This window comes from Rattus norvegicus, chromosome 3 (assembly GCF_036323735.1).
Source record: "Rattus norvegicus strain BN/NHsdMcwi chromosome 3, GRCr8, whole genome shotgun sequence".
Classification (NCBI taxonomy): Eukaryota; Metazoa; Chordata; class Mammalia; order Rodentia; family Muridae; genus Rattus; species Rattus norvegicus.
In genome coordinates, this window is record NC_086021.1 from 90,502,058 (window position 1) to 90,523,087 (window position 21,030).

Genomic DNA, 21,030 nt, shown 5'->3' on the forward strand with positions numbered 1-21,030 from the left:
GTGGGGCGGGGTTGAAGCTCCGTCCCAATGTGACAGGGCTATAAATAACTGCACACTTCAGCAGCCCCAGCTTCCAAAGCCCTTCCCTGGCCACGCCCCTAGACACCTCTGTGTGTTAATTTAGGCTCTCAGAGTTTACAAGGGCTTTACCACCCATTTTACAGAAATGGAAACAGGTTTACAGAAGGGATTAGACTTGCTTTCAATCACACTAAGTGTCCCTGGCTTTAATCCTTCCATACCCTGGGCTCTAACTAGCTCACCTTTGTTTCATCATCATGATGATGATGATGGTGACAACTACTACTACTAAAATAGGGTCTCACTATATAAGCTTAGCCTGCCCTAGTTGGCCTGGAGCTCACTGTGTAGACCAAGATGGCTCACAGATCACAGAGATCTATTTGCATGCCTCTGCATTCTGAGTGCTAGGTTTAAAGGTAAGGATTGACTCTTCCTTTTGCTTTGTTAGTCTCCTGTAGTACAGTCTGGTCTCAAAGTCAATATGAAGCTAAGAATGACCTTGAGTTTAGGATCCTCCTGCCCCAGTCTCCCAAATGCTCAGATTACAGGTGTGCACCACCATGACTGGTTTTGTTTTGGGTTGGACAGCAGAAACCAGGGCCTCGTGCATACTAAGCAAACAGTCTACAACTGAGCTGCACCCTCCTTCATTTTAGTTATTCTTAGCTTAATTATTCTTAGTCATCCCTCAGTATTCCCAAAAGGTTGATTCTAGAAGCCCTGTAGACACCAAAACCGCTTTATGTAAGACTCAAGCCCTTTATATAAATTCACATAGTGTTTCTCTATAAACTCTGCCCATTGCTCTGCCTGTGTTAGATCCTCCCTAGAATACGTATAATGAATTCCTAAGGAAGTGCACATTTTGTGCAAATAGTGGTCCAGCTGTATTGTTTAGGGTATAAGAAGGAAACAAAACCTGTTCTTCTTTGGGGGCAGGTATAATTGCTTCCTCAAATTTCTTTGATCTACGTTTGATAGTGTCCACAGATGTAGAACCCACAGCTAAGGAGAGCTGCCTGCATTTTTTTTTTGTATAAACAGTTTTGCTATTTGGGTTCAGGTTTCTCATTCCCTTGATCACTGGCCTCTTTCAACTCTCTGTCCACCACGAAGCTCAGTGTGTGATAGAACTAGAAGCTGAAAGAGACCTTCAAAGTCATCCTGTCATTATCCGTAAGAGTTCTCACTCCTGAGGCCTGAACACTCCTGTGCAAGGAAGCAGGCAGCCAGATTTATCTTTGAGTAGTGCCAGCCATTACAAGGGCTTCCCCATGCTGAGCTGACATTCAGCAATGTTTGCTGAATGGAGCAGGATTTTTTTATCACGGTGCACAAATCCCTTGGAAGCACTCATATATCTGTTTAGAAATGATTTGTCCTCCCATAGAGTGGTGGAAACTCCTTTCTAAAGCAGGACCCAAAACTGTTAAACCAGCAGGAAAAACAGCAACAAACATGCGGGATCCAGGTTTGACTTGGGAGGGAAAAGTTGGGCCTGGAGTTTGGGTTTCTCTGTGAAGGAGGTGCTGTTCTCAGCAAAGCTTTGCCTGCTGGGGAGTCATTTTGCCAGCTGAAATACACTTTTGCAGTTGATTCTGTACCGATAGGAAAATATCGCCTGGCAATCTCTTTGCATCTGGGACTGGGGCCACATCCTTAGAGGCTGCTGGGACTCCTCCCCTGAGAGACAGGCCCAATGCCAAGTTTATTTACCTAGAGTCTAGGGACCTGATTAATTGCAGAAGCAGCCATTTAAAAAGTCTGCTGTTGGTTTTTAAAAAAAACATGGTACTAGCTGGCTGTCCTGGCCCACACCTGTCATCCAGGCATCAGGAATATAGGAGGATTACTGTGAATTAGAAGCTAGCCTGGGTCGCATAATGAGCTGCAGGCTAGCCTGGGCCACATGGGTAAGCAGGGGTTGGGAGACAACCTTACTGGTCCTATTTCTCTTACCTGTGGCTGCAAGTGCAGGCTGTGAGGCCAGGCTGCCAGCCTTTGAATACCTTCTCTGGCACAATATAAGGTATGTGGCCTAGGCCAGATAGATGAGACTCCCTCTTAGCTCCTTGGTCAGCACCTAACAAGCTTTCCATCCTATTTTCTATTAACAACATCAGTTGCTGTGCTGACAGGATAGACATGCACATTAGAAAGGTCTGTACCCACCAAGGACCACTGGCCCTTCATTGATATCTCAGGACGGTGAGGGAGGAAAAGGCTCATGGAGACTGCAAGCACCCCATGGAAGAGGCCTTCCCACAGTCTGGTTTTCTGTGAAAATGACTGAATGTGCCTTTAAAACACATATTCTGTGGTGTTTGGAAGGAGGGAAAATCCAGACTGTAGAGAGAGCGATGAAAGCCAGGGCCCACTTCAGCTGTCTCTGTCAGTTGGCCGAGGAGCTTGGTGATCTGCATGTGATATGGAAGCGGAACCAGGCCAAATCTAAGCTTCATGAAAGCTGCTGTGGGTGCGTTTCCAACATAGAGCGCCTGCTGGAAACACCTAGCACACGAGGAATATCTAGCAGATGAACAAGTGCTTTTTTTTTTTGTCCCAGACACCAAGAGAGGAAATCCAAAATCGAGCTGCCTTTTAGTAGCAATGCTGTCTTAGGAACTCTCAGAGGGGAACTGAGAAATCAGACAACATTAAAAGTGCTTCTGTTTGTAGATGGAGCTTGGGAACTCTTATGGGAGAATAGAAGGAAGGATTGCGGGTTCCAAATGGGATAGGATGACCAACAGAGTCAACTAACCTGGACCCTTGGGGCTCTCAGAGACTGAACCAACCAAAGAACTTACACGGGCTGGACCCAGGACTCTCCTCACATATATAGCAGATGTGCAGCTTGGTCTTTATGTGGGTCCTGAGCAACTGGAGCGGAGGCTGTCCCACAAGCTGTTGCCTGTAAATGGGATGTGTTCGTCTAACTGGGCTGCCTTGACTGACCTCAGTGGGAGAGGATGCACCTAACCTCGAAGAGACATGATGTGCCAGGGTGGGGGGATATCCAGAGGGCCCCAACCTCTTAGAGGAGAAGGAGAGGGAGGGTGGGGGAGGATTTGGGAGGAGTGACCAGGAGGGGGGCAGTGAACTCGATGTAAAGTGAATAAAAATAAGATTGAGTAACATACTAAAATTCTTCAATAAAGGTGGAGGAGTTTTTAAAAAGTACTTCTGATTTTCCCCCTAGCAATCAGCCCTGCTCTATATTTGTGTGTTGTTAGAAGAGATGAAGACAGACCAGGCCTCTGACTTTGAGCCTTGGCGAAGGTGGATCATTTCTAACACGTTTCAAAACCTTTCTGCGTGGGAAGGTGTGGTGATCTGTGAATGAGGTCAAAAGCACAGGTGTGAAGAAAGGGTTTCACCGACTCCCCCGTTAAGGGCTCTTAACATAATGACCAGAGGTGAGCTCTTGAGGTCTTCAAAGACATGGAATTTTAGGTTGCACATGTATAAACGTATAAGGGACTGGAATGACCCACCCACCCCCATCTAGGGTGCTAACTTCCTGTGAGGGTAACAGGACTGTATGAGAGAAAAAGAGCCCATGTCACTAGTTCCTGTGGGTCTTATATTTGCAGACAAGTATCTTTTAAAGACATGCTAGGAACTGACCTCAGAACTAGGGCCTTGGACATGCTAAGAAAGTGGTCTACCACTGAGCTATGTCTCTTGCCTAAAAAAAAAGTATTTTTTAAGAAAATGTGTATTTGGATGCTGGAGAGCTGCCTCAGTAGTTAAGAGAACTGGCTGCTCTTCTAGAGGTCCTGAGTTCAATTCCCAGCAACCATATGGTGGCTCACAACCATTTGTAATAGAATCGGATGCCCTCTTCTAGTGTGTCTGAAGACAGCAACAGTGTGGAGGAGGGAGAGACCTGGGTGGGAAAAGGGACAGGGAGGGGAAGAGGGGAACATTATCAGGTATTGGGTGTGGGGAATAGGACTGAAGCCCTTGGATCAGCAGAAAGATTGGAAACAGGCAACCTTGGGAGGTAGGAGTTGGAGGCACTCTCTAGAATGTACCAGAGACTTGGGAGGTGAGAGACTCTCAGGACTCAAAGGGAGGGACCTTACATGAAATGCCCTACAGTGGGGAGAGGGAACTTGTAGAGCTCACCTCTAGTAGAAAGACAGGGCATCAAGTGGAGGAATGGGGTTGCCATACCACAGTCAAAAATTCTGACCCAGAATTGTTCCTGTCTGAAAGAACTGCAGGGACAAAAGTGGAGAAGAACCTGAGGAAAAGGAGGTACAGTGACAGGCCCAAAGTGGGATTCAGCTCAAGGGGAGGCCCCAAGGCCTGCGGCTATTATTGATGCTATAGTGTGCTCACAAAAAGGGACCTATCATGACTGCCCTCTGAAAGACCCAACAAGTGGCTGAAAGAGTCAGAAGCAGATGTTTACACCCAACCAATGAACAGAAGCTGCTGACATTGTGGTTGAATTAGGGAAAAGCTGGAAGAAGCTGAGGAGGAGGGCAATCCTATAAGAAGATCAGAAGTCTCAACTAACCTGGATCCCTGAGATCTCTCAGACACTGAGCCACCAACCAGGCAGCATGGCCAGCTGATATGAGGCCCCCAACAGAGGACTGCTGGGTCTGATCTCAGTCAGAGAAGATGCACCTGGCCGTCAAGAGATTGGAGGCCCCAGGGGATGGAGAGGTCTGGTGGAGTGAAGGTGGGGAGGTGGGGACAGCCTCATGGAGATGGGAAGTGGCGGTGCGAGCTGGAGGAGGTATGAGATGTGGAACAGTCAGAGGGTCCAGGAGGGGGATAAAGTCTGGACTGAAAAAAAAAGATTAAATAAAAAAAATGGAAAATTTCTTAAAAGAAAATGTCTTTTTCTAGATAAAATGGCTTTTAAAAAAATTGCTTATGTCTGTGAGTGCCTGTTCTTTTACTGGGCAATGGTTCACACATTAAGCAATGGTATAAAAAGATTAGTGACCTCCACATGGTAGTAGAGAGATTTGGACTGGATCTCACATGTGCCTTCTGGTTCAAGCTTCTCCCTGCCTTTGTGCATTTGTCTCTATTCTGGCTGCTGGTGGGGCTTCCCTCTCCTCACATGCCATGACTCTGTAGCTCTAGTCACTACCTTCTGCCCTCTGCCCTGCAGACCTATGTCCTATTACTATCCTTGGGCCCTGTGATTTTCCTGCACTCTGCCCACACTTTCAAATCAGCCCCTTTATTAAGCTCTCCTTGAATTACCCAATTTGAGGCAGCCATCTGCTTCCCACTGAGTCCCTGATAGATACAGTGTTATAAATCTGTCATTAAATCATCAATGCCTTTACACACACACACACACACACACACACACACACACACACACACACACACACTGACTTGCTCTCACTCAGCCTTAAACATTCAATGACTAACAAACACATGTGTGCTCCCACAAGCTCACCATGCTCACATACTCACAACAATGAGCCCAGTTTAAAACTGAAAAAAAAAAAAAAAGGAATAAAATCCTGTACTGGTGAATTGAGTGTCTACCTGATCGTCAAGGCTCACCTCTCAGTCTTGTGTCTAAGCTACAGGATGCCACCTCCAGGGGGTCTTTTATCTGCATTGTTGAGCTGCTAGTTTTTATTTTTAGATACAGCTGCACTTTGTCCACCACAAATCCAGACAACCCTAGCAACTGCACTCTCAATATGCTTGGAAAAAAGCTTCAAAAAACATGATGTTAAGGAATAATTAGAATATTTACCTATGGGGAATAGTCAGATTTAGGAGTGGAAAATTCTCTCCACCAAATTGCAGGGGGAGAAAGAACAAAAGCCTTTAGTGAACATACACAAATTAATATAGATGGATAATATAGATGGATAGAACCAAACAGATTAGGTTAAGAATTGAAGGGAGATGCACCCAAGGTTATTTTTTCAGTAACTGGACCTGACTTATTACTAACCTTATGAAGTAACCTGTGTTTAGGATTATGTCTTAGGAAGACAGAAGTGGGAGCCTGGATAGAATGACCTCTTAGCCTATACTAAGTTGCTCTCATAATCTTAGACAAATCAGTTCCCCTTCAGAGCTTCTGTTTCCTCTCTGAGAGGGGACAGCTTTGTCTGAAAGTACCCAACGGATCTTTAACACCTAGACCATCTCAAAAATCAATGATTCTGCAAGCAAAGAGCTGCAGAAAGTGGTGAGGCAGGGGCATGGAAATGAGCTGCAGACGTAATTAGTGATGGGAGTGCAGCTCTCTAGCTGCCCCTGGGTATCAGATGTGCTGCTTATAGCAAGGCCAATCTAGTCTGAATAATTTCACTCTCTCCGGAGCGAAAGGCAACAATAGAGTGGTGAGGAGTCTGGCCTCTGTTGGAAGGAGAGACAAATGAACTTGTTTGGGAGGGAGGCAAAAGGCCAGGCTGTGAACTGTGCTGCTGGCGTCTGTTGGTATTTTCGGTTCCCTAGAACTTGGGTTCTCTATTTTTCAGCAGGGTGGAAAGTACCAACCAGCTATACTTGCCTCGCTGAGGATTAACGACTGTGAGTGTCCCTAAGCTTTCCTGGTTGTGGTAGAGATCAGTCAAGAATATTTATTCACTTCCAGGTCTCCCAATGTACTAGATGTGGTACACTGGCGGTGAAAACTCAATGAGCCCGTGCTCATTAGTACAGTGGGAGGATGGTAGCATCTACCTTCGACAGTGAGTTGAGGAATAATTGGCCAAAGCATGCAGAATGCTGTGCACTTGGGGTGATGAGTGTCAGTCCTACTGATAAGTAGCTTTGTGAGATTTAAACAACAGCATAAGATCACCGAGTCATTGAAAACATAATGTGTGCCTCTTACCTGAACATTGAGAAAGATGCCTTTGTGGCCTTTGGCCTTGACTGTCAGTGTATCTACTGCTGTATGAGAGTGGTGGCGGGGACCAGGTGGAGGGAGGTGATAGCATGTAGGCGGAGTGCTGTTAGGCATGCATGCCAGATGTCTCCTGATAGCACTTTTCTTTGGACTCTCGGGGAACTTTACCCAGGTTCCAACTGGGTAGTTTTGGCTCCTTTGTACATCTGGCTCTGCTAAGAGAGTAAGTTTTTGGGATCCTCAGAGGAGCCCATACCTCTCAGGTGGATTCCCTAGATCCTGAGTATTATACTGACAGAGTCCTTGGAGATCCTCCTTTTAGTCTTGTCCAAATAAACAATCTAACCAAATTTCTTTATTTTGAGGCAGGGACCCATAAAGCCTAGGCTGACCTTGAACTCCCAATGCAACCAAGGATGACCTTGAACTGACCTTGCTTCCACTTTCTGAGTGCTGTGGTTACACACATGCCACCATTCCTGGCTTTAGGTTTGGTGCAGTTTCTTGAGCTGAGGATGGGACTCTAGCTTGTTGCATGCTAGGCACACACTCTACCAACTCACATCTATACCCCCAGTCAAAGCTTATTTAGAGCTAAGTATATCTCAAGTCCTGTTGTTCCTAGTTAGGGCACAGTCACTGCATGATTAACTGGAGATGTAGGACTCCAAAGCAGCTCTTCTTCAACTGAAAGGTCTTACTCCAACCTGTAGGATACCAGTAGTTAGGGTCTTCGTCACAGTCATGGTGTTCATAGGCCTTCCTCCAAATGAGCCACTTGAAGGACTGAAGACCTTCTAATGGCCAAAAGGGAGTCATAAGTGTGGAAACTTGTATTTTAGATTGAGAATTTTATTAAAATATAGCACTATTTTTAAGCCACCATACAAATATCCTTTGTATTGATCTCAGTGTGATGAACTGACTGAATAAATATGCCAATTTCTTCTAGTGAGCCAAACAGTATTTTTAACCTACTTTAAAATATGTGTTGTTTCCTATGGTTTTTTAAACTCTGGAGTTGATTATGAAAGCAATTTCAGTTTTTAAAATTCTTCTTACCAGAGAACATACATATATATTTTAAACTATCAAATGTAAAACTTAATGGAAAGGGCCATTATTTCTTAAAGTTGTGAAGTCAAGTGAAAAAGAGAGCTGGTTATTTTGATGGTTAATCTTGATTGTCAACTTGGTTAGCTCTAAAATACCCAGGAGACCAACTTATGGGCATGACTTTGAGGGCTTTTCCAAAGAGATTTAACTGAGGAGTAAAGACCAACCCTGAGTTTGGACAGTACCATTACATAGGCTATGGTTGTTCACCAAGGAAAAAGGAAAAAGCAACTGGGACCAGAATTCACCTCCCTCTGCTTCCTGACTGAGGCTACAATATGGCCTGTCACTTCACACTCCTGCCTTGCTTTTATTGTCACTGTGAACTAAGACCTTCAAACCATGAGCCAAAATAAAGCCTTCTTTCCTCAGCTGCTTTTGTCGGGTATTTTGTCACAGAAATTAGAAAAGGAATTAATGCAGAAAATTGGTACCAGGAGCAGGGTCAATGATGTGGTAAACATAACCATGTGGGTTTGCAGGCCTTTGGAACTAGCCTGCAGGAGGAATGTAAAGAATGTGGAGCTCCAGACTAGAGAAGCCCTAAAGGGATGTAATAAGAGCTTAAGGGACCACTTTGGTGCCAGGTCTACAGTGAAAGGGGGCAAGCAAGTACTGTAGGAAAGCACAAAGTGTCCAGTGTAATGAGGAAAGAGTATAGGCAAGTTAAAAGTCAACAACAAAGCACGTGTAGAGGAAGCAGCTCTAGTTGTTGAAGAAATCAATACCCTTAGGGAGAAACTGGTGCTATGAACTAGGGCAACTAGAAACCCCGAGGGCAAGATCTCACCACAGAAAGCTCCAACTTCTAAAACATAAATTCACTTGAAAAAGAGGTAGTCTATATTAAGAATGCCACCACCAGAACAGAGGACAGGTATTCCTTGTCCCAAATGGCCACATAGGAAAGGGTTTCCCCAGGGTCTTCCTCAAAAGACGGCCCACAAAAGTTGCCGTAACTGTTGTCTTAGGGGGGTATGCTATATCTTGATCTGCCAGCAGAGCTTGGAGGCAATGTATATGTGGCACTGATTTTTATAGGCATGAAAGATACAGGAATGAAGGAGTCACAAAAGTTAGCACCAAGGTTTTAGAAGCTACTGAAGCCACTAAATTCTAGCCAATCAATGTGTAGTTGAGTCCGGACGGAAGCATTAAGAGGCTGTTTTGTGAAGCAGAGAAGGTGAAGCATAAGCTTCAGTGGAGACCCCAGGATGCTGAAGGTGCTAGGAATGGAGAATGGTTTCTGAGAAAAACCACAAGCATGAAGTAGACCTCACCTAAGAGAAAGTCTATGTGTCACACTGCAGCTGCCCAAAGCGGTTGCAGCCCAGGTAATGTCATCAAGAGCCCCAGATGACATACATGGAACTATTGAACTTGGTGTTGCCCTACTATGATCCTGTTTGATTTTGGACCAGTCTTTCTTTGCTTTATTCCCATTCTTCCTTTTTGGAATAAGATTTTTTTTTCATGCCACTGTATCTGAGAAGTCAATGAGTTGTAGGCTTGATTTTTTTTTTTTTTAATGGCTAAGAGATGTCTCAAGTCTCTTAAGAGACTCCATTTACGCTACTTAAGTTTTGGGACTGTTGAAATACTGAAGATTGAGATGAACTAAATGTATTTTGTATCATAAAATGAACATGAGGTTTTAGGGCTCAGGAGTGAAGTGCTACGATTAAAAACAATATGCTTGGGCATCAGGTTGACAGGATGAAGACTTGCAATTGTTAAATTTGATTATCAATGTGACAGGACTTAGATTGACCTAGGAGAAACTTCTAGTCATGTGTGAGGGAATGTTTATTTAGGTGGGAAGACCCACCAGGAGTGTGGTTGCTTCATCCCATAGGCTGGGGTCTCAAATGAGTGAAGAGCAGAAAGTGAGTAAAGCATCTCTCGGCTTCTTGACTGAGGCTGTGGTGTGACTAACCACCTTCTGCTCATGCTGCTATGACTGCCCCACCATGATGGACTGTATGCTCAAACTGTGAGCCAAAAACAAACAAACAAACAAACAAACAAACAAACAAACCAACCAAACCTTCCTTCATTAAATTGCATTTGCAATTAATTTGCATTTTGTCACAGGAGCAGAAGAGTTATCAGTGAGTATATAGTGCAGTATTACATTGGAGACTACCACAAAGGACAGCTTGAGTAAGGATTCTTTTAATATGTAACAATTATATTCTTCTATTAAGACCTGCTTAGTAGGGCTGGAGAGATGGCTCAGTGGTTAAGAGCACTGATTGCTCTTCCAGAGGTTCTGAGTTCAAATCCCAGCAACCACATGGTGGCTCACAACCATCTGTAATATACATTAGATAAATAAAAAATTTAAAAAATATTTAAAAAATCTTTAAAAAAAAAAAGACCTGCTTAGTCTTCTTAGCCTTTTTAGCATATAACATTGTATACTTAATCAGGATCTTTAAGAAGTTTTGGGATTTTCAGAAACTAAGGAAAAGACTGGGGAGATAACTTGCTTGACAAAAGTGCTCAGTGTGTAAGTCTGGTGGCCTGAGTTCACATTCCCGTACACGTGTAAGAGCCAGATGCACTGGGATCTGTAATCCCAGTGTGTCCCTACTAGGTTTTCGGGAGCACAGGCAGGAGAATTACTATAAGAGTGTAGGCCAGCTATCTTGACATGTAGTAATGACCAAGTGGGATCCTGCCTCAAAGAACAAGCAAAGTTTGTCCTTTAACTTCTTTACATATGCCACATCATGAGTGTTGGCATATGTACATATGTGCACACACACACACACACACACACACACACACACACACACGGCAGGGGGAGGGAAGGAGGGAAGAAGAAGGAGGAGGAAGAGGAGGAGAAGGAAGAGGAGGAGGAGGAGGGAGGGAGGGAGGGAGGGAGAGAGAGAGAGAGAGAGAGAGAGAGAGAGAGAGAGAGAGAGAGAGAGAAACTGAAAGCCAACCAAAGCACTGACCAGTAGGATGCATAGGTGAATAAGCACTTTATAGATGGACACCAACAGGGAAGAGGTCAAGGACTCATTCAAGGGCTCAGCTATTCCAAACGGTTAACCCTGAGTTCCCCTGCCTTCCCTTTTTCCTAGTGGAAAAAGTTCCCAGAGTAAAAATTCTTTCGGCCAGAAAGCCATTTGGAATATCAGTTAGATGATATTCAAAAGCTATTTTCTCTCCCCAGAAAAGCCCTAAAAAGCTAGTGATCAATAGTTGCTGTCTGTGAATCGTGGGATTTCCTAATTTTGGAAAGAAATGCCAAGTTACCATTTTGGAAAAAGAAACAAGGCCAGATATTGTGATTATTTGTGGGAGTCAGAGCCTTAAAAATTCAGGCACAGGACAGGGAATGGAGCTGTCTGGACACGAAAGAGGTACACTGTAGCTAAAAACAGGTAAAGAATTACAGGATCAAGTGCTACAGATGACCTTGGCCATCCGGGCTAATGAACGTCCTCAGCAGATTTCTTGGTTGGATCCCTTGTAAAGACATGAACCCGTTCCTCTTAGCACAACCCACCCACCAGGAATGGCTGTCAGGAAGTCTTTCCCAAGCTGGAACTGAAGCCTGAAGGGCACTGGAAGAAGGACATGAGGCAGGTGTGCAATTCTGCCTGAGACGAACTTCCTTGGGGCTGCCTGTGCCTCTGCTCCTGCTCAGATAGTGGGGTTTACCTGAAGTTGTAGCCAGGGGAAACACTGCTTTTCTCAGAAACTCCATCCAGCCGAGTGAAGGAATATTTAGGGATGCACTGGTCCCAGGCCTTGTCTAGATCGCACACCCAGCCGATCTTAATACCCAGAACGCCACCCTGGAAAAAGGGCCAAATGTGAAACCTCTCCTGTGCTCAGTCAAGGCCGATGAGTGATTTCTTTCCCTTCTCTGGGTGGGAGGTGGTAGTGGGGAGGAAAGAAAGTGACTGATAGAGAGGGTGTCCTTAGAGGAAGAACTTGGAGCCTCAAAGTCCCCACGATACAACGCAGGATTCAGAATGTTACTGCAGCTTGCTTTCCTGTGGTGAGGTGCTTTTCAGAGACCAAAGGCCTCTTCTGAGGTGAAATGGGATGCTGGGGATGGGCAACTGAGGCCGGGGGAGGTAGAGGCCAGATCACTGGAGATGGATAGGATTTGGGATCCAGGGATCTGCAGGTCTGGGGTATTTCCACTAGGTGGCATTGTTTTGCTACAGTTCCTGCCCAGCATCCCAGTGGCTTTCCCAGAAGTCGAAGGCAGGGCTGAGCTTTCCAAGTATGTAGGGGGTCATAGGGAAGGGGCGTGTTCTCACCGTGCGGGCCAGCTTGGCAAAATCCTGTCCAGCAAACTTAACCACATCCCCTACCCTCAAGATGGGGCAAAATGGGGCCTTTTCAGGGTGGAAGCGGCACCTCTTTATGTCCTTGTCGGTGAGGTTAGGCAGGAGGTTTCCCCTGGGGTGGAAAGAGGAGAGTAGTTAGGCCTAGAATTAACGTAAAGACGGTAATACCTAAATTCTCTCATCTTCTGGATGCTTTAGGCCCTCCATATCCAGGGGGAGGCATTTCCTGCACCGTCTCACAGTCACTTCCCATCTATCTCCCCTCTTTCTCCACATGACTTTGTAACTCCCATCATGTTTCATCTCATAGTAGGGCTATGAATGTCTGTGGCAAGTGTCTCCAAACTGTCAGGCTGGGCCTCCTGGTGACCAGAGCCTCCCTAATTACTTGGTGCATCTCTGCGGTACCTGAGAGGATACTTGGCACATGACTACCAGGCAGTTGTTGAATGCATGAGTCGAGGCAGTGGGAGCAAACCGAGACAAAAACCCCCGCCACTTTGAGGGTTTGAGATGGGAAGAAATACAAGTGTAAAACACTTCAAACTCCAACTGCAGGAGGCCTCTGTGTCCACAGACAGTCTAAGTTGTCTTACCCCTGCTCCAAGTAGAACTCCCATTTGACCTCAGAGCTCCAAGGCAAGAAAATTGGCGGAGAAATTGACTATCCAACATCTGGGGTCAAGGTCCATTGAGGGATAGGAGTTCCGTGGAGATGGATAGACAGAGAGAATGTGAGGGACCTCTGTGGCAGGGTGAATGAAGAAGAATCAAGGACTCACTTCTCAAAGTTGAAGAGAGGGAAACGGATGCTGTTCTTGATGAAAATGGTGAAGTTCTCAGCCTCCATCATGATAGGCCTGTGGGGGGAAATGGGGCTTCAGCTCTCCAGAAGAGGGGAGACAGGGGAATCTTTCTTTATAGGCTCATCTTACAGATAGATCAGGGCCTGTGGGAGTGAGGGCGAGAGACAGGGGCAGGGCAGGGGAGATGGCATGGAGATCACATTCCTACCCAGGAGAGAACACTAGTTGGGAACCCACATAACCCTGCATTAGCTTCAGGATGCTCAGAGCCGTACATCTCCACGGTGTCCACCTCAGTGGGGCACCAGCCCTGGATCTCACAGGTCCGGAGAACAGAGCTGTAGTTCACGCAGCGGCCGGTGAGGATCCCTGGAAGGTGGAGCTGCATGAACAGGTGGCATCCTGCCCCTTGCCACTCCCATTCCCCCCTCATCAGGGATCCTGGCAGATGAACAAGACAGGCTAACCTGCTGCACACGTCCTCAACAACCCAGAGCCCGTCTTCCTTGCCTCGGAGCCTGAGCCACCCTTCTGCCTGGAATGCTTTTCGTGAAGCTCCCTCCATCTTCACACCATATCTAGGAGGGCTTTGAAGCCACCTTTCTGAAACAACCTTGCTCTCCACCCCTGGGGAATCCCACAGTCCTTTGTGTTTCTTTAAAACCATTTGTTACTCTACCTTACCACTGCAGTACCTAGACTAAACTCCTGGGGCAAGAACCATGCACACCATCTCCATAGCCCCAGCTGGGTCTGGGTACCCAGCAACCCTCTGTGACATTGGCAGAAGTCCACAGAGGAGGCTGGACTCCTTTCCTGAAATGGGCTATCCCCATGGAGAAGTCCCTGCCCTTTAGAGTCCCATGAAGGCTTGGGTTTGGGGAGGAAGAGACAAAAGGACTGCACTCACCCCCACCTGGGAAGCGTTCAGGCCCACACTGGCTGTCAGACACACAGCGGTACTTCTCTTCATTCTGTGGGGAGGGACAGGGTTACAGGTGTATGAAAGCTCCTCCCTTGGCCCTGGTCAGCCCATTAATTCCCGTTGCCTCCCACAAGTTCCCATAGCTGTGGCCTCTAGAGGGTGTCAGGTCCAGTCACAGACGATAGGGCTCTGTTCATGCCGCATGCCCTACTCCTGACAGTATGCTCCCTTGACTTGTTCACTCACCTCTGGACAGAATCCTTGCATTTGATTTTCAGTAACGATCATTTTGGTGATGATGACAAAGACAGAGGTGCCCTTGGGAGGAGAAGGGAGAGGAAAAAGCCCAGTCCCAACCTGTGGGGCAGGAAGCTGTTTCCACTCTACAGAACAGGAAGCCCTAGGCAGAACGATTTGGTCAAGGTGGCAGGGCTGACCCAGGGCATCCAAAGGAACTAACTTGGTAGCTGGTGGCTCTTGCTTTCTTCCCGTATTGGTCACCATTGAAACACAGGGTTGGGGGTGTGGAAAGTCTAGCTTCTTTATACCCAGTGCTGTATTTCGGAGGGCAGGTTCTTGTGTCTCCAATAGTACTGCTGGTTCAGGACACCGGCCCTTTGTCCCTATCCTCCCCAGACATGGGCATGCACATATCCCTGGGGGGAGGGCACCATACCTGGGGTGGGGTCACATAATCCGACACGTCCATGACTCTGTTGGCATAGCGCCCGAAGCCTTTCACCTTTGTAACTACTGAGGACTCAATGGCGGTGTCCCTCACTTGGTAGGCCTTCTCATGCAAGAAAACCCACCTGCAACAGAAGAGCAGGGATACAGGGAAAGAGTCCATAGGCTCATGAGACAGGGGCAGGGAAAACTCTCCTTCCTGCCAACATTAGAGTCATATAGGTGTGCTTGGCAGGGAGATGTGTTGGGATGAGTTCTTGGGTAGTTCAGTGAGTCTTCAAACCTACTTCCAAGGGGCAACCTTGGGCTTCTTTTTATAATTGCTTCTCTATGGAAACTCTTTTTTTTTTTTTTTTGGTTCTTTTTTTCGGAGCTGGGGACCGAACCCAGGGCCTTGCGCTTCCTAGGCAAGCGCTCTACCACTGAGCTAAATCCCCAGCCCCCTCTATGGAAACTCTTAATATCCCAGCGTGTGCTATGTGGGAAAGGCCAGAGGTTGATATTTGACTTTTTTCTTTTTGAAACAGTCTCACTGTGTAGCCCTGGCTACACTAAAACACATTTTATAGACTAGGTTGGCCTCGAACAAATGCACAGGGAGCTACCTGTCTGTGCCTCCCAAGTGCTAGAATTAAAGGCATGTGGCATCATGCCAGGCATCAGATATTGATACTGAGATAGACACTCCAACATCACCTCTATCATTGTCCGTCCAACTTATTTTTGAAGCAAGGTCTCACTGAGCCTGGCCCTCGGTGGTTGGTTAGACTGGCTGGCTGGTGAGCCCTCTATCCACCATCTACACCTCCCTAGAACAGGTATATTACATCATGCCAAGCATTATTCTTTTTAAAACCATGGCACTGGAGATGGCAGAATGCTGGGAAAGTTCGCCATCAATATTGGGTTACAGTCTCCGCCTACTTGTGATTTACACACAAAGAAACCATCGAATTTAAAAAGGAGCTGGGTGGTGGTGGCTCATGCCTTTAATCCCAGTGGGCAGTAGATCTCTGAGTTTGAGGCCAGCCCGGTCTACAGAGTGAGTTTCAGGACAGCCAGGGTTACACGGAGAATCCGTCTCAAAAAGAAAAAAAAAAATCTAATTTTTTTTTCCTAAGAAGGAATTTCTACCCCCTTGTAGCCATATACATGTCTAAAAGAAATTATTGTTGATAACGAATGAGGTCTCCTCTCCAGCAGGCACCAAGGAGAAAGAAGAGACAGAAAGCCTCAGGCCGCATCCCAAGATTTATTCATGCTTGTGCCCTGTGTGCCAGAGACACAGTGGTCATTCAAGAAAGGAACGGGTGAGAGGCCGTGGGAGCAGGGTAGTTGGCCGTCTTCACCCGACCAGGGGTCAGCTGAGAAATTCGGAGGGAGAGGACGTGGGCAGAGTGTCCTCTGCCAGGGAGGTGGGTGCTGTTGTGAAGGCGGGACACTGATCTTATTCCTTGCGCTGTGCTTCCACCTAGTGCCCATTACCTATCTCCCATAGGTTTGTTTTCTAATTATTTACTTTACATCTCAATCACATCCTTCCCCTCTCCACCAGTCCCCCTTCAGTTCCTACCCCTTCCCCTTCTCAGAGGAGAAGGGGGAGCTATCCCCCACAACCCACTCTGGCACATCAAGTCACCTCAGGGCTATGCACATCGTCTCCCATAGAGGCCAGACAAGGTGGTCCAGTTAGGGGAATGGGATCCACAGGCAGGTAACAGTCAGGGATGGCCCCCACTCCAGTTGTTGGGGGACCTGCGTGAAGACCAAGCTGTACGTCTGCTACGTATGTGCAGGGGCCCTAGGTCCAGCCATGTAGCTCTTTGGTTGGTGGATCTCTGGGAGCTCCCAAGAGTCCAGGTTAGTTGACTCAGTTGGTCTTCTTGTGGAGTCCCTATCCCCCCCACCCCCCAATCCATCCCCCAAGTCTTCCACAAGACTCTCTGAGCTCTCTCTAATGTTTGGCTGTGGTTCTCTCCATCAGCTGCTGGCTGAAGCCTCTCAGAGGACAGTTATGCTAGGCTCCCATCTGCAAGCATAGCAGCGTATCATTAATAGTGTCGGGGATTGGCTCTTGCCCGTAGGATGGCTCTGAAGAGGGGTCAGCCACCAGTTGGCCATTTTCTCAGTCTCTGCTCCATATTTGTCCCTGTACTTCTTGTAGGCAGGACACATTTTGGGTCAGATTTTGTGGGTAGGTGGCTGTCCTTATCCCTCTACTGGGAGTCCTGCCTGGCTACAGAAGGTGCCTACTTCAGGCTCCATATCCCCCACTACTAGGAGTCTCAGCTAGCGTCATCCTCATGGACTCTCTGGAGCCATTATGGGCCCAAGTGGATAAGATAAAACTCGTTCTCTTCCATTTCCCCCTGCTTCTTCAGATCCTCCCAGACTTCCCTGGCATCAGGGAGGGCCTCCTACAGCCGACTCTGTATATCTGTGAAGGACTTCCTCTTTGTGTGGCCACCATAGCCCTCAGAGCTCAAGACAGTCCCTATAACTGTTCCAGCTTGACAGTGGAGGCATTTGGTCTTGGTGACACACTGGGAGACAAATACAGTTACTATCTTTATTCTATAGGTGAGAAAAATCTATCGAGTAGATTTGGGGAAAAAATGAATGTTCAATGTTGTGGTTTGCCCTGGAGTTATCTGTATTTTGATGCTAATTCCACTGCCCAAGGACAGCTGCCTAGTCACCTACTCAGGAATCAGGTGACTTCACCAGAACCTTCTCCACATTGAATTTGTAAAATACAGGTGAGTGGCAGGTACAGGATAGACGGAGGCCTGTCACTGGAGGAGAAGGAAGGATGGGTGGGAGAGAAGTTTGAAGGAAGAGGAGACTGGAACGGAAAGGAGGAGAGGACAGGGAGAGAGAAGCCGAGGCAGGACAATATGGTGGGCGACGTTAAGATTCTACTCTGTACTTTTACAGGTTGTGACAAATGTTCTTAAGGGGTGGATGGTACTGGGCTTTGTATGTTTAGGTGGGCAATTATATCTTACCAATTAGATCAAAGATTATTGTGTTGTGTGTTCTTTTATGTGACAATTTGAGTGTAGCAAAGTGTGCGGCAGCAGGAGACACTGGGCCGCCGAGGAGTTGGGATGTGTTTCCGCCAAGATATCTAGCAGATATCTTGGGGCACCACGGTGCTGGACCTATCAAGGTAAAAGATAGCAATATTTTTTCTCATTTTTCATATTTTTACGACAGTTCTATATAACTCATAATATGATAAAATTTTTAGCTTTATCATTATCACAATCCTTATTATTACTACTGTGGCTATTTTATTGCAATGTCCAGTGAGGAACCTAGGGCCTCACAAAGCTATGGAAGTAGACGAGTGCTATACTCCTGAGCCCTCCTGACTTGGACCAGAGAAACCACTTTAGGAGAGAGAATTTCTGACAATCTGCAGAACTGATTTGGAATGTCTGGGTTAGCATTTATGCTTCTTCCAAAGGTCAGGGAACCACATCAGTTGAAGATGACAGAAGGAATCTGAGGTAGCTTAGCTCAGAAGGTCCCTTGTTGTTCAGAGCAGCTGCAGAGGCAATACCTGGGCTGAGCTGGGCATGAAGCATTTGAAAGGAGGCAGAAAGGGTGTCCAGCCCAGGAACTCCTGGCGTTGAGTTGGCATCAACTGATGCTTCAGAAGTGGTAGAAGTGGTGGGTACTACATAGCTGCACAGACTGGAAGCTGGCTATTCCAACTTGTGTGTATTCTGAGAGGGAGGAAACAGTTTTCTTGGGTGGAGGTTAAAGCGTCTGGCCTTTGAGGTCCTTATACTGTCAGAAGATGCAGAAGGATTCAGCTCCAAGGACACTGATGGAGGTAGAGCCACTTGTAGGAAAGACAGACTTACCGTAAGCACAGGCTGATCTTTGCACATACCTCTTTGTTCAGTGAGTGGCATGGTGCCATCCATGTAACAGGGCTTCTCTTACTGAAAGGTTTTTTAAAATTTTATTTATTATATATAAGTATACTGTAGCTGTCTTCAGACACATCAGAAGAGGGCATCAGATCTCATTACAGATGGTTGTGAGACACTTTGTGGTTGCTGGGATTTGAACTCAGGATTTCTGGAAGAGCAATCAGTGCTCTTAACCACTGAGCCATCTGAAACTCTTCATTCCTTTACATTTAAAGATGTAGAGAAAAATTATTCCAGTAATATGTCTGATCTGGCAAGGGATCACATCTAAAGATATGATCCGGCTATAATCCAGACATGCCCTGGATTGCAGTATGAACTACGCTGGAATCCAGACATGCCCTTAGTACACACCTTTAATCCCTAACAGTGAAGGTTAGTTTGTAAAAGGAAGCAGCCATGTTTGAAAGTGATATCTAATTGAGGGGCAAAGTGACGAACCAGAAAAAGATCTGACAGCATGAATCAGAGATTGGATACACCCAACTCACAGGAGAAGCAGAGGAAGAGCGGCTATTTAAGAGCAGTGCAGGGAGAGAAAAAAGGTGGTGGTGGTGGTGTGTGTGGCAGTTTTGCAGAGACAGGTTACAGAGGGAACAAGTTAGACACAGAATGAGGTGAAGACAGAATGAGCCAGAGGATTGGAACATATTGCCACAGTTAGTATGAGGCCAGGCAGAGCAATTCAGTTACAAGTCCAAAGAAGCTGGATTAAGTCAGTCAGCTTAGAAGATTAGAATGTAAGGAGGCCAGAAGCTTCTAGGCCTAGGCCTTGGTTTAGTTAGAACAGAGAAGGAAATGCTCTGGGCTTAGCCCAAGATGTGTATCCATACAGTTTGGGTATGGCTCTCGTCTTATTCCTTCATCTGAGGACAACTTGTGGGAGCCAGTTCCCTACTTCTATTCTGAGAGTCTTGGCGACTGAACTTAGGTTCATGTGCTTATCCGTCCATCTATGTATCCGTCTGCCTGTACGTCTATGTCTACCTATCTGAGACAGAGTCTCTCACTTTTAACTGGAACTTAGCATCTGTACTGGCTGGTTTTGTGTGTCAACTTGACACAAGCTGGAATTATCAGAGAGAAAGGAGCCTCAGTTTAGGAAATGCCTCCATGAGATCCAGCTGTGAGGCATTTTTCTCAATTAGTGATCAAGCGGGGAGGACCCAGCCCACTGTGGGTGGTGCCATCCCTGGGATGGTGGTCTTGGGTTCTATAAGAAAGCAAGCTGAGTATTCACGACAGGGGAAGCGAGCCAGTAAGTAGCATCCCTCCATGGCCTCTGCATCAGCTCCTGCTTTCTGACCTGCTTGAGTTCCAGTCCTGACTTTCTTTGGTGATGAACAGCAATGTGGAAGTGTAAGCTGAATAAACCACCCTTTCCTCCCCAATTTGCTTCTTGGTCATGATGTTTATGCAGAAATAGAAACCCTGACTAAGACAAATTGGTACCGGCATAGTGGGATATTCCTGTGACAACCTGACCGTGTTTTGGGGAGGACTGTGGAAGGACTTTGGAACTTTGAGCTAGAAGAGCCATTGGGTGTTAAGACTCTGTGGGATGTTCTGTAGGAGCTTGGAAGATAATGTTGAGGACAGTGCAGAAGACGGAGGCTTGGCTTATGAAGTTTCAGAGGGAAGATTAAGGACTCTTATCAGGGCTATTGCTATTTTGATTGTGACGATTGTGTGGTTTTGGTTAGCTGGGGTTGAAGAATCAGCTGTGATTAACAAGATAGCAGAACTACTAAAGCAAACCTTTGCATTATTGGGACTATTGAGGCTGGTCAGCTAAGAAATTAGTGGTGATTAACAAGAGACCAGCATTATTGATGTGAAATCTTCTGGGAAGTGTTTTCTGAGAGCACAAAGATGCTGTGTTCCAGAGAAAGCCAAGGTTACACCTCCTGCTGAGGCTGGACCTGGTAATGTGTAAGAGTTACCTATGTGGTACTGGTTTTGAAGGCACAAAGAGGTCATGATGAGCGGTTGAGTCTGGGCACTGTGAGAGGTTGTGGAAGGCCATTAGTGAAGGTGCAGCCTCAGTTGCAATTAATGGCCCAGGCTGAAGTGGTCATGCAAAGGAATTGAGGCTTAGCACCATGAAGAGAGCCTATGAGAGGCAATCGTGAAGCCTAGTTGCAGCAGAAGACAGCAATGTTTTGAAGATGCCAGTACCATGAGATGACCACCAAGAGCAGCAGCAGCAGTGGAGAACAGGCATCTAGAGCCAAGAAGAAAAGGTGTGTGCTACAAAGGGCAGAGCTGGAGAAGTGACCCAAACCCTTGGAGGATCCAAGAAGATCATGAGTGGATCCCAGACATTAGATAGTTGGAGTTTGATTTTGCTTTT

The 21,030-nt window shown here is 46.5% G+C and overlaps 1 protein-coding gene across 4 annotated transcripts in view; it reads right to left on the bottom strand.

Moving 5' to 3' along the window:
- Nucleotides 1-21,030, bottom strand: part of P2rx3 (purinergic receptor P2X 3) — a 43,810-nt gene that overhangs the window by 14,552 nt on the left and 8,228 nt on the right. For 2 of the 4 annotated variants that reach the window (XM_039105918.2, NM_031075.3), the window contains 7 exons: nucleotides 14,720-14,855; nucleotides 14,290-14,361; nucleotides 14,029-14,092; nucleotides 13,394-13,487; nucleotides 13,095-13,172; nucleotides 12,283-12,424; nucleotides 11,672-11,808 (listed from right to left, as the gene is read on the bottom strand). In XM_039105918.2, coding sequence (XP_038961846.1) covers nucleotides 11,672-11,808; nucleotides 12,283-12,424; nucleotides 13,095-13,172; nucleotides 13,394-13,487; nucleotides 14,029-14,092; nucleotides 14,290-14,361; nucleotides 14,720-14,855 — 723 coding nt within the window. The remainder of the gene's footprint in view (nucleotides 1-11,671; nucleotides 11,809-12,282; nucleotides 12,425-13,094; nucleotides 13,173-13,393; nucleotides 13,488-14,028; nucleotides 14,093-14,289; nucleotides 14,362-14,719; nucleotides 14,856-21,030) is intronic. The other 2 variants (NR_073054.1, NM_001270621.2) reach the window with 2 other exon arrangements.